At 25.7% G+C, this 22,028-nt stretch overlaps 2 protein-coding genes across 2 annotated transcripts in view; one reads left to right on the top strand and one right to left on the bottom strand.

Annotated features, from left to right (window-relative positions):
- Window positions 1-5,282, top strand: part of LOC117168431 (dolichyl-diphosphooligosaccharide--protein glycosyltransferase subunit 1) — a 12,978-nt gene extending 7,696 nt beyond the window's left edge. The window contains exon 2 of the mRNA XM_033354076.1: window positions 4,081-5,282. Within this exon, the coding sequence (XP_033209967.1) occupies window positions 4,081-5,122 (1,042 nt within the window). The 3' untranslated portion in view covers window positions 5,123-5,282. The remainder of the gene's footprint in view (window positions 1-4,080) is intronic.
- A 4,448-nt stretch (window positions 5,283-9,730) lies between these two features.
- The window catches only part of LOC117166974 (actin-histidine N-methyltransferase), a 65,464-nt gene continuing 53,166 nt past the window's right edge, over window positions 9,731-22,028 (bottom strand). Inside the window, exons 4-7 of the mRNA XM_033351480.1 lie at window positions 19,738-19,852; window positions 19,487-19,639; window positions 16,554-16,877; window positions 9,731-10,786 (exon numbers count right to left, since the gene is read on the bottom strand). Of these exons, the coding sequence (XP_033207371.1) occupies window positions 10,661-10,786; window positions 16,554-16,877; window positions 19,487-19,639; window positions 19,738-19,852 (718 nt within the window). The 3' untranslated portion in view covers window positions 9,731-10,660. The remainder of the gene's footprint in view (window positions 10,787-16,553; window positions 16,878-19,486; window positions 19,640-19,737; window positions 19,853-22,028) is intronic.

Below are 22,028 nucleotides of genomic sequence, written 5' to 3' on the forward strand. Positions count from 1 at the left end.
AATCTGAAAAATCTCTATCCCATCCACACACTACTCCTTTCCCCTGCCGAGTGAGTCACGCCTACCCCGAAAGGGAAATGGCTTAATGGTGTAATAATTAATGGTGTAATTTCAACGGCATCAGCCGGTAACGTTGTACACGAAAATACGAACTCTCTAGAGCCTCGTCTAGTGGCCGCCAGGTTTCGTATTTTCGTGTACAACGTTACCGGCTGATGCCGTTGGAATTGATTGTTGAAATATATTTTTTTACATTTTTTACTGTTAAGCTTTGAACTTAAACGTAGTTTTCTTTCGGCTCTTGCATTTCTCAAAGTTTGAGACCGATATTTTATGTATAAAAAAAGTTGGAACGTTCAAAAAATGTTGAGGTTCAGAAAAAAGATGAAATAATTTTCAGTGAAGTTCCTACCAAAATGCAGTACCTAAACGTACTTTATTGTACTTTAATACATTTCCCAAAGTTTCAGCTCGATATTTTATTTACAAAAAAAGTTCTGAGGTTCAAAAAAACATTCAGTGAACTGAAAAACTGTGTTCGGTAATATAGGTATTTAGCTGTGTCACATGCCCTTAATTTGAATTATTTTAATTTTAAAAGAACTTTTGTCACATTATTGATGCGCATTAGTCACTTTTTAGATTAGAAATTAGTTACTTTTTCACTTTTTTAAATTAAAGTAGGCTGTAGCAGCCCTGAGAAACATAAATAAAAATGTATAAATTAAATTTGTTTACTTTATTCATAAAAGGTTCTATAATAAAAATGTCGCAAGATTAAATTTTTGGTTGTTAACTATTAACAGTCAGCAGGGTGGCCGCTGGACCGGAAACCGGGAATCTTCTGACACCTGGAAAAACCGGAAAATGACAGGGAAATTATTTTGTGAACGGGAATTTGATTAAATTTTTAGAATAAAAAATCTGTCCAACTTGTAATTCTTCTCTCATTTTTCTCGAAAATTCACTGTTTAAATCAGAATTATACTTCATTATATGTACTTCCTTTTTAAGTCCAGGTCTGAGAATTATAAACTATCGGTCAAGAGTTTCAATTTTCTCAGAGCAGAAATTTGATTTCTTTAAAGGGTCAAATTTAATGCTCTCAAAATTCTGTACAAGATGAGCCTAGTATCAAACCAATATGTCTATTTTTTAAGTATATATTGCAAAAATAGTATGAATTAAAATGTTCTTGGGCTCATTTTAAAGCTATTTTTCCACAGTATCGCAACAGCTTATCAGCGTAAATATAAATAGATTTTCATCGCAGAGCGAGAACTTAAGCTATTTTTTCACGGTATCGCAAGAGGGTTGTGAGCATAAATATGAAAAAGTGCATATCACAGAGCAAGGACTTTAAGTTGTTCTATGCTGATAATTTGTTGTGATACTGTGGAAAAATATCTTTAAAATGAACCCAAGAACGTGAGAAAATATCGATTATCACGAAAGTTGTTGAAAATGTAAGAAAACATAGAAATATACACTATTTTTGCAATATCTACTTAAAAAAAAAAAAGACAAATTGGCTTCATCCTGGGCTCATTTTATACTGAATTGGGAGAACCTTCAACCCTCTAGAGAGAACAAATTTCTGCTCTGAGAAAATATTCCCTTTTAAAATTCGGAATTACAGATATCTCTTCCAAAATCCAATTTTTTATTTATGCGGGAAAAGCCGGGAAATGACAGTGAATTTATTTTTAGACTGGGAATTTCACAAATTTGTTGGGAAAAAAATCTTTCCAGCTTTAAATTCAACCATTTTCTAAATAAGTAGTTAAATTATCTTTTCCAATTATAATATCATTCAGTTTAGAATGCGTATTTCGAAAATCTTCTGCTTTACAAATTTGTCATTTTAGATTTTAATTGTTAAGGTTACATTTTAATTTAAAGAATTTTAAAAGGCAGTTTTAAATACTTAAACAATTAAAAATTAGAAGCGTTTGAAATCGAAGATTTTGGATGAATAATATTTTTAGTTGATCATCTATGAATATAAATTAATTAATGATTTTTGCAATTGAACTGTACTTAAAGATTTAAAAAGTGAATAATAATTAATTTTACAAGACGATTCGAAATCAGTTCACAATTTTAGAATTTCCAGATTCCATTTTAAAACCATTAAATTTGAAATTTTTAATGAAGAAAAATAACCATTACTTAATATTTAGAAATATCTGACTATTCATTTAAAACATATAATTATAAATTAAATATTCAAAACTAAACAAAAAAAAAACTAAACTTTGAACGTTACAACTGTAATTGTTCTATAAAAAAAAAAATTAATTTGTAATTCAAATTGTTAAATTTTGATGCATAAATGACAATTGAACACCTATTATTCTTTAAAAAAATCCGAGTAATTTCAAGAGATGTTTAGAAGTTTTGAAAAAATTCAAAATTAATTAAAAATTTGAAATTATTTCAAATAATTTAAAAGAAATTGTCTACGTTTACCGAAAAAATCCGGCTATTCGTACCAAAAATTCGGTGCAAATAGCCCACGCCCTAATTAAGAACAGAATTTAGATTTTGGCAGATTTCTAACAAAACATTTAGAAGCTTTTTAAGAATTTTGAAAGGTTTGAAGAAAAATAAAAAAAACATGTCCTGGGCAAATAAAAAGTTATTTCTTATTTTGAACAGTTAATTTTAAGTGAAAATGTAAACATATTTAGAAAGGTTTACAAAATTATTAAAAATAAATGTGGACGATTTTACGGAAATTTGGTTAATTTGGGAGAATTAAAAAAAAATAGGAAAAATTCGAATAATTTTAAAAGATGTTTAAAAGTTCTGAAAATTTTTCAAAAATAATTTAAAAATTGAAAAAATGTAAAACAACATGTGGATGCTTCAAGATTTTGAAATAAAATAAAAAATAAAGGTTTCTATAGCTTAGAATTCCTTTAAATGATATCATTTTTAATATTTTTTAATTCATATATTAATTCTTGAATTTTGAGCATTGCAAATTTTAACGTGGATTAATATTTTTGGAACTAAATCTGAATTTTTGAACTCTACAATTTATAAAAGTTTAAGATTTATAATCTTGTTCAAATCTACTAAAAACAATGTTTTAAACTAACGGATCTGTTAAAAACAAAAATGGCATCTTTTTGAAAATGATCCAGCTTTTGGATCTTTGTCTAATTAAGAAATGTCATGAGTATAGTTTCGAAATTTTGCCGTGTACCGGAAAATTTGGCAAAAATTTCTAAAACTCCTAAAAAAATGTTGGTGAAAATTTGAAAAACATTTAACTTTTTGAATTCTTGTCGAATCGAAAAACTTAACTGAGATAGTTTCTAAATATATTCGATATCTGGTGAAGAAATTAAATGAAATTTCCTAATTTATCAGAAAAATATTTTTTCATCTTTTTTTAACATTTTCAAGAGTATATAACTTTTCTAATTTTCATCAAAATTTAAAATTTTACTTTGATAATTTCTAATTCTTCTATCTATTTATAAGAAACTTTGACAAACATTTCTAAGAAAAAAATCAAATTTTGAAAATGCTCTAAATTTTTTTATTATTTTTTACCTCAAAGGCTCACTTGATTGGAAAAATTCTTTAAAAGTTAATCTGTCTGTCTATATTACAGACAGACAGACACCAACAAAATTGTTTGATTTTTTGACTCTGTGAGTGCCGAAACGTAAAGATCCGTTAAAAACCAGAGATAGAAAATTTGGACGATTACATTACACGCTCATAAATGAGAATGTAAAAAGTTTAAAATTCAAGTGTTCCAGTTTGAATGCTTTCATTCGCAGCTCTGTTTTTATTGTTTCAAATGTAACATTTTGTAGCTTTAGAGTGGGAATTTTTTAATTTCATTGACCGTGAAAAATGTTTGCGAACCGGGAAAAAAGCGAGTATTTTTTTCTTTGATTAAAACGGCCACCCTTGTTCATAGTATCGTCGTTTTCATTGTTCGTTTCATGATTGAACAAACTAAGTGTAATAAAATATCAAAATCCCAGTTTCCCGGTCAGGTAGAGACTCTAAAATGGAAAATTTTCTCTGAAAATTACTTAAACTTTAAATTCACAGATACGAGTATGCCCGAGAGTCTAAATCCGGCCAAGCCAGCATCCAGAGCTTCGACACTGTTCTCCCAGCTGCCGCCTCCGACATCTACTACAGAGATGAAATTGGAAACATCTCTACATCTCACACTAGACTGCGAAAAGACTCCGTGGAACTGAACCTCCGACCACGTTTCCCTCTTTTCGGCGGCTGGAAGACTCGCTACATAGTCGGTTACAACGTGCCTAGCTACGAGTACTTGTTCCATTCTGGAGACAAATACTCTCTGGAGATGAGGCTCTTGGATCACGTCTTCGACGACATGGTTGTGGACGAACTGGTCGTGAAAATCATCCTCCCCGAGGGCACCAAGAACATCGAATTGAATGTGCCCTATCCTGTAGTTCGCTTACCAAATTCCCTCCACTACACTTACCTGGACACTACTGGTCGTCCAGTTATCTCCATCATGAAGAAGAATCTTGTCGAGAACCACATTCAGAACTTCAGATTGAAGTACACATTCCCCAGATTGCTGATGTTGCAGGAACCTCTCCTCGTTTCGGTTGCACTTTATCTTCTTTTCCTCATGGTGATCATCTACGTCCGCATGGATTTCTCCATCGACAAAGACGAAGTCTCGGAAGGCAAATTACGAATCGGCGGACATTGTGAGAAAATCTTGGCTGCTCAGGATCAGAGAGTGAATAGCTACAATGAGCTGGACGAACAGCTGGCTTATGTGAAAACTAACAAAACGACAAGCACGTATTTAACGGCGGTGAAGACCATCAATCAGGAATACAAAAACGCTACGAACACAATTTCCGATTTGGCGCACAAATTGAAGGCAGAATCTGGAGATGTTTATGATCGTGTCCAAGAATTGCAGAAGCTTGATAGGACCCTCAAGGAACTTTACAATCAGCAACAGTCTCTCTATATTGATAAATTGGTGCCTGGAAAGATTGGAAGGCAGCAGTTTGTCGATGCAGAGTCGGTTATTACGAAGAAGAAGGAGGAGTGTGTGGAGAAAATCAATGCTATCGTTAAGTCGTTACAGTAATTGATAAATAGGATTTTATCTTCATTCTGAACTATTCCATAAAACAATTCTCAGTGCTGCATTTTACAGATATCGTACAGCTAAGTCGCGATGATACGTCCTACAGGAAAGATTCTGTAATTTCTCGTTGTTTTTTTTAATAAAGATGTAAAGAAATTGAGATCAAGTTTCTTTTTGTAATTCACGGTTGCTACAGAAGTCCGTTTTAAAAATGCCATGAATTCCAGGTTTTCCAGGTCTAATTTTGAAACTGTTTACGAACAATTTCTTTTAGGATTATTAATCAAAATCAAAGAAAAGGTGGCCCTAAGTCAGGGAAAGCTTCGAAATCAGGGCATTTTATGGATCAAGAAAAGTTATGGATTTTGAAGAAAAAAATCTTGCAAAAGTCAGGGATAAGAAATTTGAAATTGTTTTGTTTCGTTTAAAAAAGTTTCTATGTTAAAAATGTTACAGGATTGAAATTCTGATCTTTTAATAATAAGTGTGAATATTAATTCTTGGTAGTAATTTATTTGCCTTGTATTTCTATTTCTTTTTTTTCAGTTGCTGCCTACTGGCGACTATATTTTTAGATGCAAATATTATCATTTGCTCGAATTCGTCTGTTTTTAATTTCAAATTAAAATATTTTTTTGTTAAAATATCTACAGTTACATTATTTTTTGAGAATACGCATTTTTTGGTATAAAATTCAATGAACTGAAAATTAAACTTGCGTTTGAGGATTCATCATTTTAATTGAAAATTTATCTTGTTGGTAGAAAGTTCTTCTTCAAAATTCATTTTCAATTGGAGAACATTAATATTTTCGTCTGAAAATGTTGCTGTAACTATTCCATTTTTTAATTGAAAATTGACTATGCCTAATTAAAAATTTAACTACTTGGTTAAAGTTGAACCACTTTGTAAAAAATGTATTTTTTAGCTAAAGGTTCATTTCGTTGAAAATTAAACTATTTTGTGGAAAATTTGTTTGTTTGTTTGAATTTAATGTTTTTAACTGAAAACATAACTTCCCTTTTTGGTTGAAAGTTTAACTATTTTGTAGAAAATTTACCTTTTTTTCGAAAATTTGTTGCTTTTTGTCAGAAATTATTTTTCTTAACTGAAAATATAACTCTTCCATTTTTGGTGGAAATTTGATCTTTTTCAGTTGAAAATTTATTTCTTTTATTAAAAATTCGTCTTTTTTTATAAAAAATTAATTTTCTTGGATGAAAATTCATTTTTATTATTATTAAAGATTCCTCATTTTAGTTGGAAATTGATTTTATTATGATTTGGAATCTGTTAAAAATAAAAAAATTTACAGATTTTAAAGTTAAAAATGTAAACAATTGTTCCATTTAGGAAAGACTTGGTGGTTATAAAAATGTAAACGTTTGATTGAAATTTCAGAAGCTAGTTTCAATTTGAAAATAACTTCAAACTAAGAAATTCATAATTAAACGCTTTCATTCAATTTTAAATCCCATTAAAATATTGTTTGTCTAAAATATTCCATTTTTAACCCATCCAGTTTGGAATTGTTTAATTTAAAAAAAAATTGAAATTAGAAATTACATATTTAAAAATAAACAATTCCAAACTGAATTGTTTTGTATTAAAAAGCCTTGCATCTTAAATATTCCAAAGTACTAAATTTAGACTTTATACGTTAACATTTAAATTAAAAAATGTTGTATAAGTGTTGAATTTTTATGTCTAAGGAACAATTAACAGAGTGTCCGCTGGACCGGGAAACCGGGAATTTTATTAAATTTAAGAAGAAAAATTGCACAAGTTTGATTTTAACAGTTTTGTAAATAATTAAAGTATAAAAAACTGAACAATATTTGATTTGACAAAACGATTCTAAATCCGTTGAAAATTTGAGAATTTCTAGATAGTAACTGTTTCAATTCGATAATCTTAATATGAATTGAGTTTAATATAATATCATTTATTCCGATAATTTTATTTTTACATAACAATTTTAATGATTCATCGATAAAATATTTTTAATTCAAAGTTTTAGGTATTTATATTATTTTTTATATTAAATCGAATAAATAAATTAATATATTATTTTTATCAGTTTCCTTAGCATCAAAAATTTCACTGTTCATTTAAGACGAGTAAATTGAATAAAAATATATGTAAAAGTAAACACTTTGAAACTGAATTGTTTTGAATAGAAAGCTTTGAATCTGTGGAATTTCGAAGAACTTTTACCTTTACAATTTGAATTGTTCTGTTTAAAAAATGTTCAATTTTGTAAGTGAAATTGTTAATTTTTAAAGTATAAATGTAAACAAAATTTGAGTAATTTCAAGAGATTTCGTAGTTTTGAAAAGATTCAAAATAAATTAAGAACTTGAAATGTCTTCAAGTTATTGAAAAGAAGTGTGTTAACATTTTTGTTTAGAACTTCTAAATACATTTTAAAATTAACCAAATTTATCCTAAAAATTTGGAAAATCCTGCAAATTATCTTAAGAAAATGCTTTTATTCTTTTTAAGCCTTTCACAATTCTTAAAAAGTTTATAAATTTTTTGGCTGAAATCTGCATTTTGTTTTATATTCGGCTGTGTGTTTGCACCAAAATTTCGGTACGAATAGCCTAATTTTTTCAGGTCACAAACTTCGCATAAATAATTTGAAATCATTTCAAGTTCTAATTTGATTTTCATATTTTTAAAACTTTTAAATATCTCTTAAAATTACTCTAATTTTTTTCTGCAATTAATAAGTGTTCCTATTGTTATTTATAAATTCAAATCTTAAGAATTTGTCTTAATTTGCAGGATTTTCTCAAAGTTATAGGAAAAATTTAACTAATTTACAGATGTATTTAAATGTTTCGAAAAAATGTCAACAATGATTTTAAATTTGGAAAAATATTTTTAAAAAATTATTTTTCAATTTGTCTCGCTTAAAATTACTTTAAAAAAGATAATTTTGAAAATTTTTAAAGTTCATTGCTCGATTCTTTAATTTAGAGTATTGAAAATGTTAACGTGGATTTATATTTTTGGAATTTAATCTGAATCTTTGAACTGTTTAATTTATAAAAATCCTAAATTTTGCAGTTGATCTGCATTTCATTAAAAAAAATTCAATTGAAAAGTGTTAGTACCTTCCATTTCATACATATAAATTAAATTTGTTGTTTATTGTTTATTACTTTAAATGAAAAAATGTTTAGAATAGAGTTCGATTTTTTAAATTTCATTGACCGTGAAAAATTTTTGCCACCCTGATTAAACAATTCTTAATTTTAAGTGACTTAAAATTCAAATAAATTAACTTCTATTTTAAAAGGGTTGATTTTAAAAAAATCTTTCAATTTGTAATGGTTCAGGTTTAAAATTACTTGAAATAATATAATTTTTAACATTTGTGATTTTTAGAGCGTTAAAAATGTTCAATAGATATATTTAAGTTTAAAATATTACAGTTTAACGGCATTTAATTTTAAAGTGTTTCATTGAACATTTTAAAAGCTTCTATCTCATACGTGTACACTATTGAGCATCCGAATTTAACAATTCTGAATACAAAAATGTTAATCCCTAATTTTAGTTTAAACTTTCAAATAAAAAAAGTTCCACTTTCAATGCTTTTAATTTGCAGGACAGTTTTAAACTATTCGTGAAAATAGAATTTTAGCATTTTTTGGGGTTCTTTTTAGGTTTAAAAAATAAATAGTTTGTTTTTCGTAGAAAATTCATTTTTTTAAATCAATTTTTTTTCACTTTTAATTTATGAATCTTTCACTTTTAATTTATAAATTAAGGTATTTCGTTAAAAAAGAATGATCTTTTTTGTTGGAAAATCTTAAAAATTCATTTATTCGCTTGAATATGCAGCTATTTTTGGTTGAAACTTTGTCTTATTTTTTTGAAAGTTGTACTATTTTGTTAAAAATTGTTATTTTTTTTTAATTAATTTTTTGTACTTAAAATTTAATTTTTCCATTTTTGTTGGAAATCTAGCTTTTTTAGTGGAAAATTCAACTATTTGTTTGCAAATTCGTCTTCTTTGATAGAGAATTCATCTTTGTAGGTTGAAAGTTCCAATACTTAGTTTAAAATTCAACTATTTTATTGGAAATTTAATTACTTTGTATTGTTAAACAATCGTATATTTGGATAGAAAAATTATATTTTGTGGCAAATGTAATTGCATTAAAAAAAGTAGTTATTTGGTCGAAGTATAATTTTTTTGTTTGGTACATTAAAAATTCATATTTTTAGTTCGAAAATTCAACTGCTTTGTTTGAGCCCTTTGGGATGAAAATTCATCTTTTATTGCAGAAAAAAATTAATTTGAAACTTTTTTATCCCGTTTATAAAAGATTCTACGTTAAAAACGTTACAAGACGATTCTTGAATGCAAATGTATAAGACCTTTTAACAATAACTATTGATATCTAAACATTTCTTGTCATATAAAATAAAGTTTATATTCATATTATTTTCATTATTAAAAAAATTAGTTCGTATCAATTATAAAATTAGAAATGAGCTGCTAACTGGGATGTAACTAAAAAAAAATTCAGGTAATTTTTCAGGGGCAACTATTTACATTGAAACTCAGAAAATCCATTTTTCGTTTTTTTCATTTAATTAAACTATAATAGCAAGATTTTACAACGTCGCAAATTTAAAAAGTTTCCACAAGTGGTATAAATATAATTTCATTCAATAATCATCGAAAACCAAGATTCGTTATAAATAGCATAAATAATAAATGTACGTACGACACGCATGACAAAATTCCAAGCCAGAAAAATATTCGGTTTCTGATATTTTTTATAAAAAATTTTTAAAACGCTGTTTTTGCAAATGTAAGAACTCGACACACAACGTAAAAAACCAAAAGCACAATCCTTAATTATTGAATTTTATCCTATCTAACGCAAATGTGCCGCAGATGTTTTTTTGGTACATTATAATGACTTTGTAAAAACTTTTAGTAAAACTATTCACACAAAGAAAATCAAAGAACATTAAGCAAATAAAAAATATATCTATTTTTCAATTAAGATTGAATAGAAAACATCTACACTGGCATTAAATGCCTTTTCTTATAATTAAAGGGAATCTTTGTCCGACGACAAGATTGAGAAGCATTTGTAGAATAATTCTTAATTCTACCTTATGAAAGAAAACTATTAATTATAAAGAAAATATGCTGTTTTCATTTGAATAGTATATTTTGCATAAGGAAGAATTTTAATAACTAGATAGTTATTTGTACGATTTTGATTCATATAGGAATCGAACACATGTTTTTTTTAACGACTAACCACTTTATGAATTCTGACAACTTACAGAAAATTTAAATTATTTTTTATATTAGAATGCAGTTCTCACTGTCATTCTAATCCTCAAAGATTAAGAGAAAAAAAGAGTATAAATCGAGTAAGTTGCAGTTTATTCAATAAGGTTGTCTGGAGACTCTGCGATTTGATACTGAAACTCTTTGGGCACGTAAACTTCAGAGAATAGTAAAATTTGATTACATTTTGTTTGTTGCTAATTGCATTTTTATGCTTTTATCCACTGCTCAACGTAATCAAGAGCGTTTTGAAGAATCTTCTTTTCTGTTAGCCTCAATTGAATTGCTAGTTTCTTCAATTGAGGTAGAGTGGATTTCAGAATCTCTATGTCTTCCTGCAATACAAAAAAAGGGAACATTTAATAGATAACCTTTACATAAATTATCAAGGCCGGGTTTGGATTCCTTTGAGTTTAATAAATAGTTTATAAAGAAAAAAAACAGTGGCTAAAAAATTTTTAGACATATAGAAATAATTCTTCACATTTAATTGAAAATAGATCGGGAACTATTAATTTTTCTCATTAAAAAGGTGAGGGAACGTTCATTATTACACAAGTATCATTTTAAAAAATTTACCCCCCCCCCCCCTGTTTTATCATAAATAGTGTAAAAAGTGTCATTTTCAAAAAGTAATATGAACATTTTTCAAGTATTAAACTTAGGGAGCGTTCACATATTAAACAAAATTAAAAGGGGGAGAGGGGATTTTCTGCACCATCAAATTTGTATATAAAAATATCTAAATAAATAATTTTACTTCATAACATTTATTTTTAAACTTACTTACATTTTCAAAGAGATAGGAAAAACGAAAACAAGGGCAAAAACTTTTTTTAAGAATTCGAAAAGAAATTAGAAGCTTTTTAATAATTATGAAAGATTTAAAGAGATTAAATTTTTTCAAGATTTCTGGGGAAATTTGAAATGGTTTAGGTTTTATTTTAAAAGAATAATTTTAAGTTTTGAAGTTTTCAAAATATGTGGAAAAAGAATATAAAAGACTTTGAAACCATTTTTTTTTAATTTTTCAGAATTTAAAGATTTTCTAATTAAACTAAGTATTTAAGGGTGTCAAGAGAATGAAAAAAATATTCTTAAGATTCATGGGCAAATTGTAAGTGATTGTTTTGTAATGAATTCTAAGACAAAAATGAAAAAATTACAAATTTTTAAAAATTATTTCCCCATATTTTTAAAAATAGTATTAAAAAAATTAGATAATTTTAAGAAAAAGTTTAGTAAGCTTAAGAGAAATTAAGAAGTTTTGAAACGATTCGAAAATATTAAAAACTTGCAAAGTATTTTAAACAATTTTGTAAGGTTTCACGAAAATGAAGAATTGGTATGTTCCTGAGAAAAATTAAAATAACGTTCAATTTGAAAAATTAATTTTGAGTGATTGGTCATAAAGATTAAGAAAACTTTTTAGGAAGATTGAAAGATTTTTACGCAATTTTTTTATTTTGCAGAATTTAAACATAAATCAGGGCAAATTTGAATAATTTTTAAAGATTAAAAGGCTTTGAAGGCATGACAAGATAAAAAAGATTTTTCTTCAGAATCGGTTGAAAATTTTAAATTATTTTTTATTTTGAAAAATGAACTTTAAGGAAAAATTAAAAAAAAGTTTTTAAACACGTAATACGATGTCATAAAATTTCTAAAAATCGACTAAATTCAAGAAAAATTTACAAAAATTGAGAAATTTCGAAAGGTTTCAAAGCGAATAAACAACTTTTCTTCAAATTCCTAGGAAAATTTTAAAGATTATAAATCAATTTTCGACATTTTGAATGATTTTTCAAAATTTTAAGGAAAATCCGAGTCAGTTAAATATATTTTGAGGAATTTAGGACGTTTTTAATAGATTAGAAATATTGAAAAACTTGGAAACATTTCTGAAAATTGATCAAATATTTCTTGATTTCTTCCAAACTTCTAAATGCCATCAACATGTTTTAAACAGCCTAGAATTTTTCGCAATATTTTGTAAAATCCTATAAAATAAAAAAATTCTTAAAAATCTTCTAGATTCTTTTCTGACACATCTGAAATACTTAAAAATATTTTAAAATTTTCTCGAAGCCTTATAATGATTACATGTATATAAATTTAAAAACAAATTGATAATACTTATTTTCTTGTTCTCAATTCTCAGAATTCAATTTAAGTTCGAATAATTATTAGTATAATTTTGTATTCTCTGTGGTATTGATAAAAAGTTTAAAATTGGCGAATTTCAATGATTACTTACATTAAGTAACTTCAATATTTGCATGACTAAACAAAATATTAAAAAATCATTAATTGTTGCATCAACATATTATTTTATTTATTTCTAGACACGACTCTATAAACATAATACAAAAAATATCTCTAAATTATCAAAATTGCTATTTATTTATCGCAGACTTCACTGTTCATTCTTTTCCGTTGAAAAGTCTACTATTAAATCTTTGTTTAAGAATTCATCCTTTTTTATTACAAATGTTCTTATTTAGTTCAGAATTTAATTATTTTGTCGACAATTCGACTGTTTTGTTTAAAATCAATCTTTTTGCCTTAAAAAGTTAACAATTTAATTTAATTTTGTTATTTCTTGACCAACAATTTTTTTTTGGTTGATAATTCAACTATTATGTTGTACATTTACCTTTTTGGTTTGAAAATTCAACTCTTTCCGTAAAAATTGTACCTTTTTGGTTAACAATGCAAATTCCTAGTCAAAAATTAACCTGTATTGGTTGAAAATAAATTTTTCATTTATAAATGATGTTTTTTAACTAAACTCTTTACTTGAAAATTAATTTCTTCTAGTTGAATGTTTAAGTACTTTGTTGAAAATTCGTTTTTGTTGGTTAAATCCAACTGCTTTTTATTATGAATTACATTTTTTTTGTAACATCAACTATTACATTTTTCATTAAAAATTCATCATTTTAGGAGAAAAATCAATCTTCTTGATTGAAACTTAAACTACTTTCTTAAAATTTTGGTTGGAGATCCAAAATTTTAAACAAAAAAGAGTGCTTTATTTTTGGCTAAAAATTAATTTTATACTGAAATTGAACCAATTTTGTTGAAAATTCAACCACATGGTAGAACTTTTTTTGTTAAAAACTCATATTTCCGGGTTAAAAATTCAACTTTTTTGTGGAAAATTCGTCTTTGTCGCTTGTAAATTTAACGTTTTCTTATCAAATACAACTATTTTGTAAAAAATAAAATGTTTCGTAGAAAATTCGTTTTTATATTAGAAATGAATCCTCTTAAAAAACATATAGCAACTCCATTTTTGGTTAAAAATTAATCTTATTAATTTAAAAATTCAACTATTTAGTTCAAAATGTCGAGAAACGAGAAAATACAACAATAAATTATTTAAATAAAATTTCTACTAGTATCACATTCACTATTCAAACGATTTGGTTGAAAGTGTATGTACTTACTATAGAATTAGTATTTTCTGGTAGAAAATTAGTCTTCTTGGTTCAAAATTTAATTATGGTGTCATTTTTTTTTAAATAGTAGCAAAATAGTGTCAATATTGTTGTGAGTCCGAAGCCTATTACAATTTCAGACAGAATCTCAATTTTTTCAACCAGTTTTAGAAGATATTAAGGAACTATAAGGAGTTTAAACAGATTTCAAGATATACTAAAATATGTTTACGACTTTGAAGGTGTTCGGGAATTTTAATAATATTTCTATGATCCGAAGGGATTTCAAAATATTTGAAAAAATTTTGAAGGTTTTTAACGAATTTTAAGAAATATAAAGGAGTGTCCATGATTTCATAAGATTTGAAAATATTCCGGAATATATCAACGTATTTTGTCAAATTTCGTATGACTGCAAAAGAGTGAACGGAATTTTAAAGAATTTCCGATTATTATAAATGGGTTTTAAAATATTCACAGAAATTTCAAGAAATTCGAAAAAAAATTACACGAATTGAGAAGATTTCAATTGATTTTAAAAGGATTTCAAATATTTAAAGGGACATCGTAATATTTCGGAATATTCCAAGAAATTTCAAGGATCCTAACAGTTTTTTAAATAAATATTAGGGTATATTCATGGATTTTAAATGTTGTATGGAATTTTTAAGATTAAAAGCAATTTCAAGGTTTCAACATTTTTTACGGAATCTTAAAGAATTTAAAGACGTTTATAATATAATGGTTTTTATCATTTTTCCCCATCCGCAACCAGTTTTTTAACATACGCACAATAATGAATTTCATTTTATGAAAATGCATTTTTCAGTTTCAATATCGAATTCTAAAAAAAACAGTCAACATTATAAGTTTAATTTGATAGAATCTTGTAACGAACGATATGCTTAATATTTCTATGTTTATAATTTAATTTAAACTAACATCGTATCTTACAAAAAATATACGCACAGTAATGCAAAAACAAATCGAGAATATCAAATCAAGCTAATTGAAACAGAAATTGAAAAAAGGAGTTTACCATTTTTTAGAGGATGATACAAAAATTATTTATTAATTAAAAAAAAAACAAGAAAAAAATAATTAGAGGAAACTTAAGTAAAAAATGCTTTGCATCTCCTCCCCCAATAAAAAAAACTAATGTAATTAATGGACGCTCCCTAATGAAAATCTTTGAAATATACGTTTTAAATTTCCATTATAATTGTTTTTCAAACATTCAGTATTATCTTATAACTTTTAATACTTTTAATATTTTAAATAAAAAAGCTTTCCGATTTTTATTATTTGTTCATTCAAAAACCTGTTTTATTTATGATTGAAACATTGCAAATTGACAGTTTGTATCAAAATGTACAACATTTTATGGTTTGTAATTTTGAATAAAAATTATATGATCTTTAATTTTTCACATTCTTAAATTTAGAAATTTTAAAATTGAATTAAAAACATAAGAATCTCCCCTATAAACTATTTTTCAATAAAATAGATGGAAAATGTACAGAAAGTCATATTTTATTTGCGATTATAATCAAACAAAACAGGATACAAAGTCTTGAAAATATTCCTTACTTAAATTCAAAAATTTTAAACTGCAATTTTTATATATTTATTGAAAAACTTTTCAATCATCATTGGTTTTAAAAGTTCAAATTTATCAATTTTATTTCGATAAATTTAAAAGCTTTGAGTTTGAATTACTTTTAAAGTAGTTGTGTTAAAAATTAAGACTATGGAAAATAAAATTTTCTATGTTTTTAAGAATTGAAATGCTATTGCGTATTGTAGTAATGTATTATAAAAAAAAGAACATTATGGTGTATGAAAAAATGTAAAACTTAAGAAAAATAATTATTTTAGCAATATTTGTTGTAATTGGATTTTTTCATACTGGCACTTTTTACCAATGTTCTAAAAATAGTTTAATTTTAATAAAGCATGTCTTCTTTTTTCGGAGAAAAGATCCCTACACATATACGGTTTCCAATTTTGAAAATAAATCAGTAATCTTCAAGTATAGTTATTTGTTACAATTTTTTTAATTACCTGAACGATTTCGGCCTTAGAAAATTTACTTTTAAAATCGGTGTGGATAGAGTTATAGAGAATATTTTCCCTGAAAAGACCATCATTTTTTTTTAATTTAACCAGTTTTAAAATATTGATAAGAAGCGATAGAAAGAAAAAATTCAATGGCAAAAAAAAGTACTTAGAATAAATGTTTTTGGTACGTTCAAACAATTTTTCATTTAAACTAATATTTTTAATTTGAAAATACATTATTAGTAATATTATTTTAATTCTTTAAATCATTGAAAAACTATTTTTTACATATCTGCTTTTCAGCACGATACCACCTTAAATTTGAACAATTTCTATCTATTTTAAGAGTCATTTTTAAGAGTCAAAACAGATACTGAATTCAAAATTGTACCAGATTTTAATGTCGTCTAGTGAAACAATCTCAAAAATAAAACCTGATAAATAAACGCAAATATTTATCTATTGATAAATAAGAATCTTCTGAATTTACGGAATTAATAATCAAAAGTGAATTCGTGCAGAAAATAAATAAATTTAAAAACATGGGAGTTTAAAACTGGACCATAAATTAGAAAAGCTGTAAAAATGTCTATCTTACCTCTTGAGAAGTGGGATAATTCGCAATTAGAAGTTTCAATCGAGCTAACAAAAATTTCCTAACATTTTCCTCGACGACAGTCTCAAGGGCGCAGTCTATATGTTTTAAATCGAAAACTTTATCGGATTCTAGCCAATGATCGAGCTCAGATTTCCTCATACTGAAAACTCGAAGAAAAGCTAGCAATGTATCCGAAATCGGTTCAGGGCCTGGTTTCAAAAGGAATTCCCCGACAGAAGGCAAATCCAACTTTTCCAAAAGTTGTAATCTTTCCTTCTGAAGTGAATCAGCTTTACTGATGCCAAGACGGAGTTTGAAACCATCCTAAAAAAGAATTGAATTATTATATATCCTATTCATCTAATCAGGGTGTCTAGCGTTTCTTCACACAAAACATCCAGGACTTTTCCAGGTTTTTCAAGCTAAAAGAAAATGTCCAGGTACATTTTTTTCAATTTAAAAAACACTTTCCACGAAAAATAGCAGAAATTGTAGATCTAGTGAAAATAAGAAAGTTCATATGGGAATTTTCTCAGGCACCGCCAAAATTGGATTTTATAGACAAAAACCCTTTTTTGTAATTGATTATTTTATCACTGTAAAAAATCACGAAGATACAATCTGAAAAAAAATATTTGAGATATTTTCATTTACTGACGATTTTTTTTCAACTTCACCAAAGAGACGAAAATTTTGTAACATTTTTAACATAGAATATTTCATAAACGAAATAAAACAATTTCAAATTTTTAATTTATTTATTTCTATAAAAAAGGACATTTCTACAATAGAAGATGCATTTTCAGTTCAAAAGGACGAATTTTAATCAAAACACTTATATTCTTGACGAAAAAAAGATAATTTTAACAAAATACTTTAATTTTTTTTTAATAATTAAATTTTCATGAAAATAGTTGAATTTAAAAAAAAATTGTTTCAGTTCCAACCTGTAAAGGTGAATCTCCAACCAAATGTTCGAATTTTTACACAAAAAAGATTAAAATTTAGCCAAAAAGTTGTAGTTTTAACCAAATAATTGCATTTTTTTAACAGACTGTTCAATTTTAACTAAAAATAATGAATACTCAATCCATAAAGACGAATTTTCTGTCCAAATAAAGGAATGCTCAACAAAACAGTAGGTTTCGGCCAAAAACATGACTTTTCAATCAAATACTTTAATTTTCAAAAAAAGAGTTTAGTTTTTAATCAAATACTGGGATTTCCTGCCTGAAAAGATAAACTTTTAATCCAATAAACGAATTTTGCAACAAAAAAATTAAACTTCAACGAAAGAAAGTTGAATTTTCAACAAAAAGACGAATTTGTGGCTCAAAATAAAATAATTTATAATTCATACAAGACAAATAAATCTCAATACAATAATTAAAAACCAACCAAGGAGTTAAATTTTCAACAAAATAATTGATTTTTCGACCGAATAGTTGAATTTCCAAATAAAAAAAAATGAATTCTAAAACAAAACGACGAACATTCTAACACAAAAATTAAAATAATATTTTAAAATATCATTTTTTACACAATACATACATTTTCACATGAATTTTCAAATAAATTATTGTATTTTTAAATAAAAAAAAATAAATGTTCACTAAAAAAATGTTTGAAAAACAGTTAAATTTTAACCAAAGGGATGAATTTTTAACAAAAAATAATTTTCTGTTTTTATCTAAATATTTTAATGTTATACATAGAAATATGAATTTTCAACCAAAAAGTCGAATTCTGAATTAAGAAATATTAAACTTGAACCCAAAATAGTCGAATTTTCAACAAGAAAAGTTTAATTTTCTAAAAAGGTGAATTCTTAAAGAAAAATATAATATTTAATATTTAATTCAAACAATTAAACTCAACAAAATAATTAAATTATGAGCAAAATAGTTGATTTTACAACCAAATAGTTAAATTTTTAATCTACTAAAAGTAAGTCTGAAACAAAACGACGAATTTTCAATCAAGAATATTAATTTTCTACCAAAAAAGATCATTTTTGAAACAAAAATTATCAATTTTTTAAATAAATAGTTGAATTTATAAAAAATGAGCTTTTAATACAAAAAATTCAATAAAATAGTCAAATTTTCAACCAGAGATGAACATTTAAAAAAAAGTTTTAACCAAAAATTGAGCAGTCGCGTTTTCAGTTACAAAATTAAATTTTTTAGCAATAAAAAAAGTGATTTTTTAACAAAGTAGTTAACCTATCAACGAACGAGATGAATTTTGAACAAAAAACATTAATCTTCAACTTGAATAGTTAAATTTTAATTTAAAAAATTACTTTTCTAACAGACACCAAAAACCAATTTTCATTTAAAAAGATTAATCTTAAACAAAACAAAACTCAACAGAACCCTGTGCAAATAGTGCTGAATAACTCAATACAATTTTAAACAATTCTAATCAATAAAAGCTAATTATACTTCGAATAACTTAACAGAAAAAAATTATTATGATTTAAAAAAATGTCATTAAATTGTGGCTAAGATTTGAAAAAAATCAGAAATAAAAAAAACTTTGAAATATTTTTGATTTTAGCTTCATGATTTTCTAACATGGTAAGATTAACAAATCTATTGTTAAAAAAGTGGGGTTTTCTACTTTTAAACAAAAGAAAAAATTAGAAATCAAATGATAAATGACGGAGTTTTTAATTATTATATACTCCGTGACATGAACCTACCAAAAAAGGGTTCAGCAGTCTTTTGTCGTGCAGCAGAGAACAAGTTTAAAAACCTATTTTTTCTTTAAGGAAATAAAAATTCCAGAAAGATGATCAAAATGTAAAGACTTTTCAAGGTTTTTCCAGGTCATGAAAATTCAAGGACTTTTGGAGGTTACCTAGGATTTTCAGGATGCTACACACTCTGATAAAAATTGCTTACAATAAAAAAAATTAGTTTACGTACTAGCTTATTGTCCGGATAAACGAAGCCTGAATGAACGAAGAAATCAGAATTCGTTCTTGGACCGTAGTAAATAAAGATTTGTTCCCCTACTTTAAAATCTCTCATTGAGTAACATTCACAACAGTCAGTACTTTTATTAAAATCAGTGGTAATCTGTAAGCAAATAGAAAATCATAAATATGACTAATTGGGTAAATTAAACCTTCAAAATATTAGGGAATTTGAATTTACAATTAATTATAAAAAATTACCTTTCCTTCCTGATGATTGCACAAATCCCATAATGGAATTAAGGCATGAATCATTTGTGTCTCATCTTCACTTGGGATTGTATTCAGTCGAGTCATTACAGTAGATACTGCCCAGCTGAAAAAAAGGAAAACAAAAATATTAGCAAGATCATTTACATCACATTTTCAAATCAGCAGTGATACCAATCAATTTATGAATTATCTTTAGTAGGAAGCGACAAATTAATTCATTTTAAATATTCTGAAAATCAATAATTTAATTTTTATATTTCTATCAATTTAAATGTTGTATTCTATTATAAACTTATAACTTCTTTTAGAAATACAAAAAATTAAAAATTTTGATTTATTTTTTATATGAAAGGGATCACAGTCCGTCCCTTATTATACCTGATCTTCTTTTGCCCTCCTTAAATTTGAAAAATCCTCTAAAACACTTAAAATTAAGAATTTTGATCCCAATTTTCCCCATTTATTCCTTTATACAATATTTGGATTCATTTTGAAATAATCATAAACAGAAATTCAAGAAATTAGAGAACAACAAGCTTTGAAAGAGACTCTGATTTATTATAGCAAATTTAAATATTTTATATTATTTTTATATTATTATATTTTGATATAATACGGGAAATTAATTCCTTTAATCACAAGTAATGTAGGTACTTATATTCAATTCGAAATGTTTTGAATTCCTGATATACCAAGCAAAAATATTGTATTTTGAACCAAGAAGATTAGTTCTTTGCCAAAAATCTAATAGTTGAATTTTCAACAATAAATATGAATTTTGAACCAAGAAGATTGATTCTTTACAAAAATGTAATAGTTGATATTTCAACAAACTATTTCAATTTTTAATTAAAAACATTCATCCAAAAAATACGAATTTTCAATTAAATAGTTGCATCATCACTAAAAAAAAGTCGATTTTCGACCTAATTGTTGAATTTTCAAGTCAAAAGACAAAATTGTACACAAAATAGTTTACTTTTCAGCCCAAAAATATGAATTTAAAAACAAAATTTAATTTTAACGAAAAAATACAAATTTTCAACAAAAAAGTTGTTTTTTAATCAAATTGTTTTTAAACCGAAAATATGAATTTTTAACAAAAAAGTTGATTGTCAATCCAAAAATACAATTTTTCATCAAAATAGGTCATTATCTACTAAAATAATTGAATGTTCAACCAAAAAACATTAAATTTCTGCTAAAAGAGATGAATTTTCAAACCAAAAACTTATTTTTTAATTAAGTAGTTCAATTTTCTGTCCAAGAGATGATTTTTCAAATAAACGGCGAATCCTCAGCCCAAAAAATATGTTTAACCAAGCAGTTCAACTGATACTTGATATTTCAACCAAAAAATATCTTGATTTTTAATTTAAAACATTAAGCCAAAAAATAAGAATTTTCATTAAAATAGTTGAATCCTCAACCAAAACAGAGTCTTTTTCAACCAGACAGTTGCATTTTTAACCGAAAGAAATTATTTAAAAATGTCAACAAAATAGTTGAATTTTCAATCAAAATAGAATTCAGTCAAGAAAGAAAGAAAAATTGGACTAAACTATTGAATTTTCAATCTGCGAAAAAGACGAATATCTTCAGAAGAATTAAATTTTTAACAAAAAAGTGGATTTTCAGCAAAATAGTTGAATTTTCAATCACAAAATATGTTTAAATCAACGTAGAAACAACATATCAATCATATATCAATTTTCAACAAAAAAGTTGATTTTGATCCAAAAAGTGGAATTTCCCATCAAAATGTTTTTTCAGTGAAGAAAAAAAACAAGATTTCACCCAAATTGTTAAATTTTCATGCCAAAATACGAATTTTCTAGAATTTCATTTTTATTTGAAATTGTGAATTTCCAAAAAAAGTTTATTTTCGAGCTAATTCTTGAATTTTCAAGCCAAACAGACGATTTTTATACAAGAATTGAATTTTCAATCCGAAAATATAAATTTAAAAAGAATGGAAATTTAATGCATAAAAACGAATTTTTAACAAAATAGGTCGATTTTCAACATATTTGAATATTCATGCAAAAAATATCAAATTTCTACTAAAAGAGGTGAATTTTCAAACCAAAAATACGAATTAGTACCCATGCAGTTGAATCAAAAAAGTTCATTTTCAACCCAAAAACAGTTGAATTCTCAAAAAACAATTGATATGAATATTATTATTATTATTATTATTATTATTATTATTATTATTATTATTATTATTATTATTATTATTACACCATTAAGCCATTTCCCTTTCGGGGTAGGCGTGA

This window comes from Belonocnema kinseyi, chromosome 2 (genome assembly GCF_010883055.1).
Source record: "Belonocnema kinseyi isolate 2016_QV_RU_SX_M_011 chromosome 2, B_treatae_v1, whole genome shotgun sequence".
Classification (NCBI taxonomy): domain Eukaryota; kingdom Metazoa; phylum Arthropoda; class Insecta; order Hymenoptera; family Cynipidae; genus Belonocnema; species Belonocnema kinseyi.